Source organism: Tigriopus californicus, chromosome 5 (assembly GCF_007210705.1).
Source record: "Tigriopus californicus strain San Diego chromosome 5, Tcal_SD_v2.1, whole genome shotgun sequence".
Classification (NCBI taxonomy): domain Eukaryota; kingdom Metazoa; phylum Arthropoda; class Copepoda; order Harpacticoida; family Harpacticidae; genus Tigriopus; species Tigriopus californicus.
The window spans coordinates 6,019,587-6,032,808 of NC_081444.1; the positions used below are offsets into that span (position 1 = coordinate 6,019,587).

The following is a 13,222-nucleotide window of genomic DNA, read 5'->3' on the forward strand; positions in this document are numbered from 1 at the left end:
TTCTTCAAGCTGCTCCTCAAGAGTTTCCAAAGAAAGTTGGAAAATCATTGAGAGCTTGGTTCCAACTATGCGATCCACGTCGAATATTGTAAATCTATGTCGCGCTAACGAGTAATAAGCAACCTCTCTCTCTCTCTCTCTTTTATACGAGTCCATGGACGGGAACTAAAAGACCCTGATAAAATTCTATGAACGACTTGGAAACAAGCCGGGCAATTAAGTCCCATTATCTATGCCTATGGCGGAGGCCTATGCGTGTGTAAATAGTTCTTGGTATCCCATATTTGTGAATGGTAGGAGCTAATTGGCCACCGTTTGGTTTGGTTGTGCAAGATTGTCTTCCGCTCTTGAGACCATAATTGTCGCGTCCATTCGTCCACTAACCAACCCTTCGCATGCATAAACAAAAACGAATTTTCTTAGTGAATCCATACGCTAATTTTCATGGCTTAGCTAGTCTCCGAAGCTCAATTACACCTCATGGTCTCCCCTGGTTCTTTATTTGCAGATCCCCTTATCAGATATTTGGCTGTCCACGTGCATTTCCGAGGTCTCTGAAGTCACTTTGGATCCGACCACTTCATTTGTGATCGGGTGGCCAATCACCAATGCAGTCATCACATTCAGGTGAGATCTCATACAAAATCAGCAGCAGGGGTATCTTTTCTTGCAAAGACAAAGTGAATTGCTGCTCTTGTGGTTGGATGTCCATCGGAGGAAGTGGCTACGATCGTAACCTTTATTATCAAGCTAACCTCATCTGGACCGAACCATGGATTTGAAAAACGGTCGTTGGCGGCGATGCTGATGATGATTGTGATGACGTCGTTTCTCCTTCTCCTGCTTTGTCTCTCCTCACATCTCGTAAACTTTCCTTCCTGATTGTGCTGGACAATGGTGGATTAGTGTCGTAATTCTGGCTTTATCACCCAGACGCTCCTTTTAGTGCCATGCGAGCATTGATCATTCATAGCATATCTACAAACCTATTCCATTAATTCAATTGGTCACGATCACCGATCACCCTCTCGCCTGGGATCCAATGTTTATCATGTAAAAATGAACTCGTGTTTAGATGAACCTCTCTCGTTCTAGCTCGCCGTCCCAAAAGTCGTTATGGTGGGATAAACTTCGCGAACTTGTTGAGAAGGAGCGTTCGCACACGCCCCAATCCACCAATGTGCAAGTGACCTACTTTGACCAAGCCACCAATTTTGAGCACGTAAGTTGTTTTTGGGTGCACTTTTTGCGCTCGTCTCTCCTTCCTCCTTCTTCCTTCCTCCCCTTCATCACCATTAGACTTGGTTTTCGATTAGTGTTGTTTTCACGCCACCCTTTGATTTCCATTTCGTCCTGTTCGAGCGTTTAGGATCCAAAAATTTACGATGCATTTAGAAGGAGAAAGAAATTCCCAGAATAGTGTCACATTAAGTGAACATGTCCAGTTGGATGGCAAAACTTCACGGTTTTTTTTTCTGCGTGCTTCGGGAACGCCAATTACCTGACCAAGAAAACCACGTTACCAAAATTAGAGAATCTACTCGCATTAGTCGTAGTTGGTGGAGTTCCAGCCAAGTTTGCTCTCCTCTCAGTTGGAGTTGGGAATGTAAATTGCTTTAGACAAACTCACAGCTTGGTCAATGCACAAAGAGAGAGATGGAACAAAAACCTCGAGAGAAAACGCAACAATAAAATCAATTGTCTTGTCAGAACGTAATCTGATTTACTTAACTCATTTGGTTAGTTATTGGCTCTTAATCTATTACCTAGTTTTTTATGTGCCATCAAACACTACTCTTTATTGTTTACCAATGGTCTTTTGGGCCGTCTTTTGAGAAAGAAATCCACCCCAAACCTATCCATTAGATGAGTAATCCATCCCATTCTCGAAGCAAGTTCCCACCAACAACTTCCATCATGATTCATGATCTGGAATCGTGTAGGCAAAGATGGCTGTGCCGACCATCAACCATTGTAAAGCTTGTTTAATTACCCAATGATGGAAAAATACACGCTGTCGTTGTGCATCAGTTTAAGCCAAGACCTTGGTGTCTAATCGAAGCATTTGTTTTAGTTCGCTCACTCACTCCATTCATGTGGGTGGATCATGGAAACACCTTCTCGTATCTAGGATCCACACATACAACATACTATCACGTGCGAAAGGTGATGCTCGCTTGGTATCTTTAAGAGCACTCCTAATCCTATTCCAATTACCAAAGCGCAACTCCCCTTAGCAATTGACCCACTTGAAAGGCGAGGGTGCCAGAATGCCACCTTGGAGGTCTCCCTGATCGGTTTAAGGTACTTTTCAACGAATCCGATCAAGTGATCCATTCCAGGCAAAGGGGTCATCTTGAGGTAGAGCAACTAAGAATAGCCTTCCAGGAAGCTGGAAATGCAATCCCCGACCAAGTTCTTTGTTTGCTCTAGGTAGAAGTTTTATTGTCTAACCCGACACATTGTAAGTACAGAGTGACCGAGTGGTGCGAGTAGCGGTGGAAGTTGGTGGAAGAAGAAGTGTGGTAGTGATGGTATTGGAAATGTCCCGTCCATCCCGTTAGAGGCACCATAAATGAAGTGAAACTTTTTCTTTGGTGGCCTACGGATATAAATGTGTGTGAGGGTTCATCATAATTACTCATGACCTCACTACCGACTCTGCATTCCAAAATGGACGAGCCAAAAAAGCACACTCGCCTAGCTTGAGGTCGCCATCCAATCCATGCAAGAACACACTCAGAATGTAAGTTTTTGTCCAGATCTTCACGGGGGAAAGAAAAGAGGGATTTTTTGAGGACGGGAAAAAAGTCCAGAAGAGAAGAAACTCCAACGTCCCCTGTTTGTGTGTCGTGACCTCAAACGGAAGTGCGTAAAAGGATGTTATTCCCCATTCTAAAGATAACAGAGAATTATCCGTATTATTCATTTGTCTTGGACTGTCTTTGCACTCAAACCAGTTTCAAATACCTTCTTATCACTTGTCGACTGATTTATGGATGGCCAAGCCTTGGAACACTTTGGTTTTTACTTCTTTCTGCCCCTGATCTGAGTGTACTGCCATTCATAAAACATGATTCAAAGATGCCGGAACTACAAATACCAAACGGTTTTTACTCATGCTAATCAAAGTCGATTCAATGATGGGATCGTTACTTTTGAATACCATAGCCGTTATTGGTCCTTGTTCCTATTTCAAAAGTAGTACACCCTACTTTATGAATTAAGCGAGGTAGGCTGTTAAACATGAATGATCAAAACCGGGTTCAGCACAATGGCCTATGTGTTGGAACTGGGCACTGTCCCTATTTACACTTTGGTTTCACTTCTGAGAATCTCGCGTGGGTCAATAAACCAGGCGCAAAGGGCCCCTTGTATTCATTTCATACCCGAATTGCTGGCATTTCCTGCTTTGAAATCTTGGATGAGCTCATTTCAGGGCCTGAGGCCTTTGAATAAGACAAACCAACAAACCCGTTTTCCTTGGTCTCCGTGGGAAGCTATACAGTATGCTAGTATGGATGGTTTGATCTGGAGAGATTGGCCATATTTTAGCTTCGTTCAAAGTACCGTATTGATGCATTGTTGCAATGTGTGGGGCTTCTTCTTTATGCATGGTTTCCACGATGTCGATCTCAAGAGGTCTTTGTCAGTCCTGAAGCCCTTTGGCAGATTCTGCATCCACCATGCAGTGGTATTCAGGGAGCCTCAAATAAGGGCTAATAAACTCATTGACAAAGAGAGTCTGACGAAAGAAGTGAGTTGTTCCGTGCTTGGGTTGGAGAAAGAAGCACTTAAAAAATGGACAAATGGGGTAAATAGTGTGTAGCGAAGTGGTTTACTCGCTCTCGGAAGACCAAGTCGTTGATCATGCCAGGACTGGTGGTTGACTTGGTTCTCAAGAAGCCTGGGATAGAGTGACCATGAGCTCTTGAAGGTAAGGATACAATAGAATCTGCAGCCATGGATGGTCCAACCAAGTCAGGCTTTGTTTGGTGTCTTTATTGGTCCGTAAACGTGAGCAAACCTCCAAAGCGAATTAACAAGCCAGAGCTGTACGTAGCTGGGTACAGAAGAAATCAGAGGCACTGAGTGGTCGACTTGGTTGTCCGAGAAAATACAAATGATCATTGCAAAATTTCACTTTCCCTGTCATTGGTTTGGGATGGTTTTTTGCATGATCGCAGATTTGCACACCATCGATCGACCGAGAAAACGAACGAACGAAAGAAAATCATTCCAGTTTAGTTCCCTTCAAGCAAAAGGTCATACGAAAGGATTGAACCGTTGAAAGCAGCAATCAAATCGCAAAAATGATGATGTTCATCATGTGTAAAAAAGACGTGTAATTGTTTTACGATTGCAATTGAGTTTAGAAAAGGATCAACTTGCCTGTTTTCCGGGGGAGGCCATGCTATCTTTTGTTTTGCACAGTTTAGCCTGTATTTATGTATGTTGAACCAGAGTTGAAAACGACCGTTTAAAGCAAATATCCCGTCCTTGCTCTAAAATTGAGCGGAAAGGTCGATTTGGGGTCGGCGGTATTCTAATTTCAGAGAACAATTCGCCATCCTCCCCTTCTTCTTGTTCTTCTTTAACCCTATGCTAAACTAGGTGTTTGAGCAAATGAAAATGGACCTTCATGTGAGCCGTGGGTGGTCTCATATGCAAATCCTGAAGTGTTTTTAAACATGGCCGAAGACTCGTTCGCATCGGCCAGCCCATTTTACCGGGCGGGGCTCACCTACGGTTACACATAGATCTTTCCCCTTTTGACAGTTTCCATTTCCAAATTTCCAAGGGCTCCATATTGGGATGGACCGTAAATAGTGCGTTATGTGATGGAACATTTGGAGCGAAGGAGAGGCATGATGATGGAATGAGAAGTTGTCAAATGACTTGGCGAAATCTAACTAGAAACTAATTTTTCCAGCCATTCAGGAAGTCTTTTCTCTGAAATGTGCGACCTTCTCCAATTGAACAAGTTGAACTTTTACACCGTGTCTTTTCTCTCAAGAAGGCAAGCCATTTTATTGCAGTCAGTCAGTCAGTCAGTCAGGGCAGGGGCCCACTCATACGAGACTATTTGAAGAACGATAAATCAAGCAAAAAAAAGACCGACATTCCCCGTCATGTCCTTCTCAATTTGACCGTTCTTTTCCACACTTTGTGCGAATGATCATGATCACGAGGATGATGATGATGAGGGAGGCCAAGTCTTCTTGAGTGCCTGAGTACCTCACCCAAACATAGGGAGGGGGCTTGTCTGAACTTTTTTCGCTGCCAAGAGAGGCTCGAGTGGAATCTTGGCGAGTGTTTGGTCAAAATTGCGCAATGGCATCTGCAAATACCACAAAGAGTTGGTCGGAAAATCAAGCGTCACGTCCACAGAACTGTATCTTAGAGATCAGTTTGACATTAAATTATACACATGGGTATGTTTCATACTTGACTCAAATGCTCGTGGATGATAGATGGGTGTTCCCCATTTCCCTAATGGATCATGTACCTCCAAATGAGGTGGTGGATCTCTCTATTGAGCTCTCTTTGAGATGAAGGAGTGGAGCCTGGAAGGGGAAGGAAGAAGGTCGAAGCGACAATGAAGAGGGAAAATACGCAGTATGGACATGTTTCTCCCTTTCACGAGTCACTCCTTGAAAATGAATTTAGCAATGTGGTCAGAACAAGGGTTTAAATGATCGAGGGAGATCTATCATGACGCCAAGTACGTGTATATGTTGCTTATTGCATGTGTAGGTACATATCCACTCTTCACCGACGGGTTCAAATCAAGCAGGAAGAGAGGGGGGGGGGTAAGACTTCAGTGACGTTTACTTTATGCCCTAAGAGTGATTGCAGCATTTTATTTGACGTAGGGCATACTTTTTCCTTTTCCCTCCCCTTGAGTGGCCAAAAATCAATTGTTCATGTGTCCCGTTTCTTTCTTTCTCTCATTCCAGATGAAGAGCATTTATGTGAGTGTGGAGGATTCGTCGCGCGATTGTATTCGAACGGCCTTGAAAGCCTTGGACCTCTTGGCTGCTGACCAGAAGGACACGGACTTTCAATTGTGGGTTCGAACCAAGTTTGACGAGGCCCCCTATCCCTTGATTGGCCATGAGCTGCCATTGGTGATCAAGTTGCATTGGACGCGACAAGCGTTCAACTCTCGAAATCAAAAATCCTACGACGAATACAAGGCGGGATGCAGATGCTCCTTCATCCTAAGGTCAGTTCAGGCTCCAAGGCAGACGAGCCATCTCCCAATGAAAAACTCAGACAGACACACACACTCTCACTCACTCACTCACTAACTCACATACGTACGTATGTACATTTCTATGGGATGAGGAGATAAGGATCAAGATTCCGAGGCGACCATGCCAATTTTGGCACTTGGTGCTACTTCAATTGTTTCGTGCTTAATAGTCAGGTCCACGTTGAGGAAGCACTGTACTCGCATAAGTTTGGGTAGTAAGGCTACTAGGCATGATGGCAGGCCAAAAACACATTAAGCTGAGAACGATCATAATCTCTTTCAATCTGAGGATCCACCTTCAAGGTCAAACTTTGGCTTGAAGTGCTTGCTTGCTTGTATGTAACAAAGTGATTTCGGACCCTCCAAACCCAAGATTTTTAATGAGACACGGCAAGGTGTTCAATCGATGAATTGAAGAGCTACAGAGTACAGATGCCTTTACAAAGGCCACCAACCGGTTTGGTCTATTGCAGTGATTCTTGTGGAAACAGGATCGATAGATTGATTAACCATTCTTCGAAGTATGATCCTCTAATAAAAAATATGTTTTCTCCAATACAGGAAAGTGGGACAGATGCCGAATTTGGACATCATCGGGTCTCAGAAGACCAAACTGAAAAAGGTCAAGTCTTCAATCAAACTTCAGAACGTATTCCGGCGCGTGTCTCAAGGGTCCAAAGCCAGTGACTTGGGGGTTGATGGTTCAAATCCGGGCAGTTCCCCAAAATCAGACAAGAAATTGGGCAAGCTCTTCTGTCTCCCATTAGACGAAGTTTGTCCCAATAACCTCATGCCTAAAGCCATCGAGGTAAGTCCTCAGTTTTTCTCAAGAAGAACAAACCCAGACAAGATATTTCGACTAATCATTCGAAGCATCGAATGATTCGGGAATAATTGCTCACTCAACGTCAACGAAGAAATTATCCACTTCAATTCCAAGTTTCTCGCTCTCGTTTTTCTTCCTCTTTCCTCTCGTTCTCACTCGCCAGTTATCTCCATTAATTTTCCCGGAAAGATTATCTAATGGTGGAGAGATAGCAGATGTGAAGAAGCTTTAGTTTAAGTAGCAGAGAGAAGGAAAAGACGATCTGTTGCTCTCAATGTCGTTCATTTCAATTTTCAAATTTCGAACCTCATGTTAACGAGTGGTGCACTCGATCGGATGTGCCCTCATTAAGGGAGAAAAAAATGTCGTTACTCTTCTCGTTGTTGGTACGGTTTCCTTCGGGGTCCAGAGACCACGATGAGAGAAAGTAGTCGTAATGAAGAGCAATTTATGGTCGGACTTGATTGTGAAAACACCCTAGAAGTCCTCGGTTCTCCCTTTTTTTTTATTTGGAGAGAACTAGTTTTGTTATTTTAGAATTTATAGCATCTTCAACATTTTTTTCTACATCGTAATCGGGCTCAGATCTCACATCTTTAGATGAGCGGTTTCACTCCGTGTCCCCCTTTGGTCGATGTAAAGAACAACTACCTACGCATTCCTGTCAAACCCAGATTTGATAAGCTTCAAGTGAGCGGTTCGCTACACACAGGTTAACCCCGAGGGCTTAAGAATTAGATTGGGAAATTATCGTTCAGACGTCCAGGGTGATTGAAGGCTTTTTACCACCCCTCCAGGCAAATCCAGTTTGATGCGATCCTCCCAACCACTGTATAGCTTTCAGATCCAACATGATTGACCGTTGCATTTTACCACAACGTGTAACATATGATGATCCCATGTTTGCTTTCAGGCCATGCTAGTCCAGATCCTAAAGGAGGGCCCATCCACGGTGGGCATCTTTCGTCGCTCTCCAAATGCTCGGGCCATGCGAGAATTGCGCGAGAAGCTCGATCAGAACGAAGTGGTGGACTTCACCGAATGCTCCGTGTTTGTAACTGCGGCCTTACTCAAGGATTTCCTCCGGTCTTTGCCCGACTGTTTGCTCATGTGCGAGCATTACAACACATGGAATCAATTGGCCCAAGTTTTTGAAGACAACAAAAATGTGGAATCCATCAAGAGGTAAATAAATCACAAACACACACACGGGCTTAACATTATAAGGTTTCCGTGAGGAGCATTCAGTGCAAGTTCCGTTAGTCAAAGAGCTGGAAGTTTGGTCTTCCAAACGTCTGAAACCTCTGAAGGAAATTGCACAAGAACCATTCCGTGCCATATGAATCAGATGACCAGCCCAACTGTCGTTTCAAAAAAGCTTTCAACTCAAGCTACCTACCGATGTGCATCTAGGTGGACAACTCTTTCAGATACGTACACACGCATACAACGTGCTTGTTGACAAATGACGTTAGGCTGGTTCGTGAATCTGTCAGGTGACGACGTGGGTTGATGAATGCTTGAGTGATGGATGGTTGCCGAGACATAATCCCGTGATCTACTGTCTGTATGATGCGAATGCTAGTTGTCGTGTCCATTTGGGCCAGATTTTTTGTCTGTTAAGATTGAACTGTGTTCCCTGGAACTCACTCAACGCTCTGGTAATGAGATTGACAGCCCAAGCGTGATTGCTCAATGTTCTAGTTAGAACATAAGGGAACGAATGGCAGATGGTTTATCATGGATCGAGATGGGCTGACTTGGCTACTTTCTTTTCGGTTTGCCTCAAAACGATTTGCGATCTAATTGTCGTCAATAATTCTCATTCCAGCTTTATCTCCACTTTGCCGAGGATGAATGGCTTGTTGCTACAACATGTCTTGTACCTTCTCTTTCAAATTGCTTCGCACTCCCAGGTATGCTCATCAAGGTTTTATCACGATAATATGAAGAAAAAAAACATGATGACTCTTCTTGCAATATTTAAGGAAAACATGATGACTGCTTCAAATTTGGCAATTTGTGTGGGCCCGAGTATTTTATGGTCATCCGATAATGCCGTGATGATGGATCAACAATTCTCGAAGCAAGTGTCTTGCGTGGCGCAAATCCTTATTGAGGAGTACAACACGTTGTACAAGGGTGATCTGACTCCTTATGCATTTAGTGAACCTTCAGATAAGACCATCCACCATCCTAGTCAAAAGTCCAGTCGAAGTAAGTCATCGGAACTTGAAGCATTTGTTCCCAATCAACCTTGTTTTACGAGACCAGGATATGAAATGATTGATTTTCTCGTTGTGTTCCAGAACTGTACGACAACTCATCTTTGGATAGCCTATTGGATGCCAATCATTTCGGGGAGAGTGATCTTCTCCTGAGTCAACAATCTGGCACAGAGGGAGTGAGTCTAACCAATTTGAGTCATGACTCCGGATTGACCACTTCCGATTCCCAACTATACGCTTTTGAGGAGAACAACTCTCTTAGTTCGGACGAATTTTGTATCGAAAATGTGGCCAAGGACAGACCTCATAACAATAATAATGGTAGTAGCAACAACAAACATCGTATCATGCCCAAATATCCCACTTACAATCAAGACCTGACCGGAGATTTCATCTTGCCGGGACAAGTTCCCAATGGATCGGTGAGAAGTGGAAAGCAAGGTTCCTCAAAGATCCCGATTCATCAGAATCATTTCGCCATTTCGAGCGGAGGAAGCAAGACTGGCAAACATCGGGTCATCAACAACCACCGGGACCGGATCTACAAGCGTATGCAGCGCCATAATAACACCAACAGTCAGTCCCACCCCAACGTCCCGACCACGCCCACCAGCCACTTTGGTTCGAAATATGCCTCGGGTATTAACGATGCGGACCAGGCCTTCATGATCGACACGACCAGTTTCACTCTGAGAAGAACTGCATCGGAAGAGAGTGTGTCCCATGGGCCTGCCCAAGTCTCGTCGGTTCCTTCTAGTAGTCGAAGCAGTCGCAGACGGCCAGTGGTTCATAGAAAGGGTAAAGCACCAGCACCACCCAATGATGGGCCCTTCTTGTCGTCGAATATTGTCAGATCGAACTCGGTGAACCAAGTTCGCGGCCGTGACATGGAACACGGAAGTAAGCACCGATCCTCAGATTGGTACCGATCCCGGAGCACGACCCGCTTGAACCACAACCCTCCTAATCAACATCATCATCATCACCATCACCACCATCATACTCAAGATATGACTAGCTCCTCGTGTTCCACACTGAGTGACGAAGATTCCACTCCTCACGTGTCCCGGTCCAACTCATATGGTAAGACCGAAGAAACGAACCAGGGATATGCTTCTTCCACGAAGATAACCAATGACGGCTCCTATGACATCTATCTCCATGATGACCATTTGACGGTGGGCGGTGAGGCTTTCATCACCACCACACCGGTGCCTAAAGGTACGCCCACTTCCAATCCTAACTGTGATACCCCTCCCGGCTATGAGGAGACCATTTCGAGACAGCGTTTGCTCAAGCATTACAACCGCTCAAATTCATTTGTACTCTCAACGAGCAACATCAGTCCCTCCCCTAATACTACTTCGAGCCAGAAACGCCTAAGTGAGATTCAAAACTCGAGTGCCAAGGCTCGATTATTCAACGAATCCCCACAACCCCACGTGACGACCAGTGGGAATCCACCGCCTTTACCTCCCAAGACTGAGCGGCCTCCACTGCCGCCCAAGCAACGAATTATGAGATTAAGTGCCGAAGACACTTACGTGAACAGTGATGATCTGAAATTACTCGAAGACGAGAAAGACAGCGATGTGCTAGTGTACCCCAATTTTACTCCGGCCCGGATCCATGTCAACCCATCGCCAGTTCCATTCGTGAACGGTGTCAAAGTGCCCCAACTACCTCCCAAAGAAAGCGCCAGTGGAAGTGAGAGTGACACGCCTCGGAAGGCGCGCAGGTCCGTGACCAAGATTAAGGGTGTGACGGCCGCTTCGACCCAGACCAAAACCATGTGCAATGCCGAAACTCAGACCGATGAGACGGACTTCTACCTTTTGTACGGCGAAGATGAATGGGAAGCAATGCTGAATGCCGAGGAACAAATGAATGAGGACTTCTCCGAGAGTCATCGCTCACTCTCCCCAGAATACTACCCGGCCTTCAACCGCGGGGCACCTCTGGACAACCCGGAATATATCTCGCACAATGGCAACCGGAACTCGGTTCCAGGTCATTTGGTCAATGGAACATCCATCACAGCGCCCACACGCAATGCCACTTCTGTGCTAGAACTCCGTCAGGCCGGAAGACGAAAGTTGGAGCCCGTTCAGTCGGTTCCATTAACTGCTAGTCATGGGTCTGGCACGCCTGTGCCGGGCAAATTGGGCGTGGCTGGAGTGGCTGGCGTGGCCGGTGTCGACCCGGTCATCCAAGGCGAAATCAATTGGAGTGTCTCACAGCTCCGGTCATTATTCAATCAGTCCGGCCAGGCCACCGCCAACGGCAGTCAGCACTCGCCTACTGGAGGTGGATCCTCGTCGAGTGCCAGTTCCACAACGAGTCACTTAGGGGGCAGATTCACTAATGGCGAATACATCGATTCCTCTTCGAGCGCCACCAAAGCTGTGGCGAGACAAATTATGCTTAACGGAGGAGTTAATGCCAATGGACACTCACTATATGAGGACCGTGGGAACAAGGCATCCACGATCTACTCAAGTAAAGACTGCGAGAACAACGACTTGGCCGATGATTCGGACCAAGAATCGTATGTGTAGAATTATGTTTCTTGCACATGTCCCTAGTCATGGAAGGATGATTTCCATTCTTTTTGTTCTAATGCTCCGCTCAATAATGACATTGGCTCTTTATGAAAACGTATGTTATTTTCTTTAGTATTGTGTATCCATTAGCCACTTTGTTATCATTACTTAGAAAAAGCGAAATGAATTCTCCTTCCTTTGACCCTTGGGAACTATTTGATTGGATTGCGTGCGTGAAAGTTGCCAAATGTGCAGAAAAATCTCATTTCTGATACGGGATCAAGTGAGTGGAACTCAACTTGAGGAAGAAGTTTCCGAGTTTGGGGAACGAGATGGGAATGGTAGGTTGGGTGGAACTGGGTAATCTTTAGAACACATACTCCCACCAGTCTGGTCTTTGAAGTTAAGCTCTGCAATGTCATTTGAAACTCATCCTCACTTTCAACATTGGAGCTCAACTAAAACATTTCGACGATAAAAGACATCCCAGACCCTCTCTGCCAACTGGGACACTTACTGATGGAATAATCCGATTTTATTGGTAGAATTCGCTCTTAAATCCTTCAAGGACCTTATTTTCTTTTCAAAAATCACTTTCATCAAGCTGGAAAAATAGCCACTCTTATAAGAATTATAATTTCGAACCTCAAAGCCAATCTTAGCGATGTCTGGTTGTGTTTCCAAACGAAATAATCAAACGTTAGGGTTTTTATACCAAATAGTTCATGTCTATTGTTTTGGAAATGTTAGTGAATAAAAAAAATCCGTCTCCTCCATAAATCCAAGTGAAAATGCGAACACTTACGTCGGAAAAAAAAATCACTATATAGCAATATTCATTGATATATCCTGCTATTTTGAGTGCTTTTAAACTTTTGTATGTTGTCACCATAAAAAGTACCAAAAGTGTTACCTTTGCTCTCAGTTTATCATTAAGTTTGACTTAATGTTTGTCAGAAGCGAAACATTTCTTTTACCACTTACGAGGAGTTGCATTCCTTGTAATGGAAAAAATGCAAGAAAATAATTGTCGTCAGTCAACTTCGCAATGAGCAAAGAGTATTACTTGCACAAGGGTGCAGCTTTGTGCATTACAATTCATGGAAGACTCAGAATAACTTTTTACCTCCTGGTCGGAGAAATTCTTGCCAGCCCTAGCCAAAGTAATACTGCAAGCTTTCAAAGTGCAAAGAAGCAGGATATCTGAATTTTTGTACACGATTAAAATAGCGCTGTTAATGGAATTATTTTTGTTCTTCTATTCTGGTCTAAGCTTGGTTGCCGAGATGAATGCCAAAGACACATATCAATCTCCAAGCAATGAAAATTGCTCTGAAATCACAGAAAAAAAGCACTTTTCTTTTAA

At 44.4% G+C, this 13,222-nt stretch overlaps 1 protein-coding gene across 4 annotated transcripts in view; it reads left to right on the top strand.

The window, feature by feature from the left end:
- Positions 1-12,058, top strand: part of LOC131880234 (uncharacterized) — a 40,134-nt gene extending 28,076 nt beyond the window's left edge. For all 4 annotated transcript variants that reach the window (XM_059226809.1, XM_059226808.1, XM_059226807.1 and 1 more), the window contains exons 5-12: positions 509-627; positions 1,096-1,222; positions 5,961-6,229; positions 6,821-7,067; positions 7,999-8,270; positions 8,917-9,001; positions 9,074-9,302; positions 9,395-12,058. In XM_059226809.1, the coding sequence (XP_059082792.1) occupies positions 509-627; positions 1,096-1,222; positions 5,961-6,229; positions 6,821-7,067; positions 7,999-8,270; positions 8,917-9,001; positions 9,074-9,302; positions 9,395-11,871 (3,825 nt within the window). In that variant the 3' untranslated portion in view covers positions 11,872-12,058. The remainder of the gene's footprint in view (positions 1-508; positions 628-1,095; positions 1,223-5,960; positions 6,230-6,820; positions 7,068-7,998; positions 8,271-8,916; positions 9,002-9,073; positions 9,303-9,394) is intronic.
- The last annotated feature ends 1,164 nt before the right edge of the window (positions 12,059-13,222 follow it).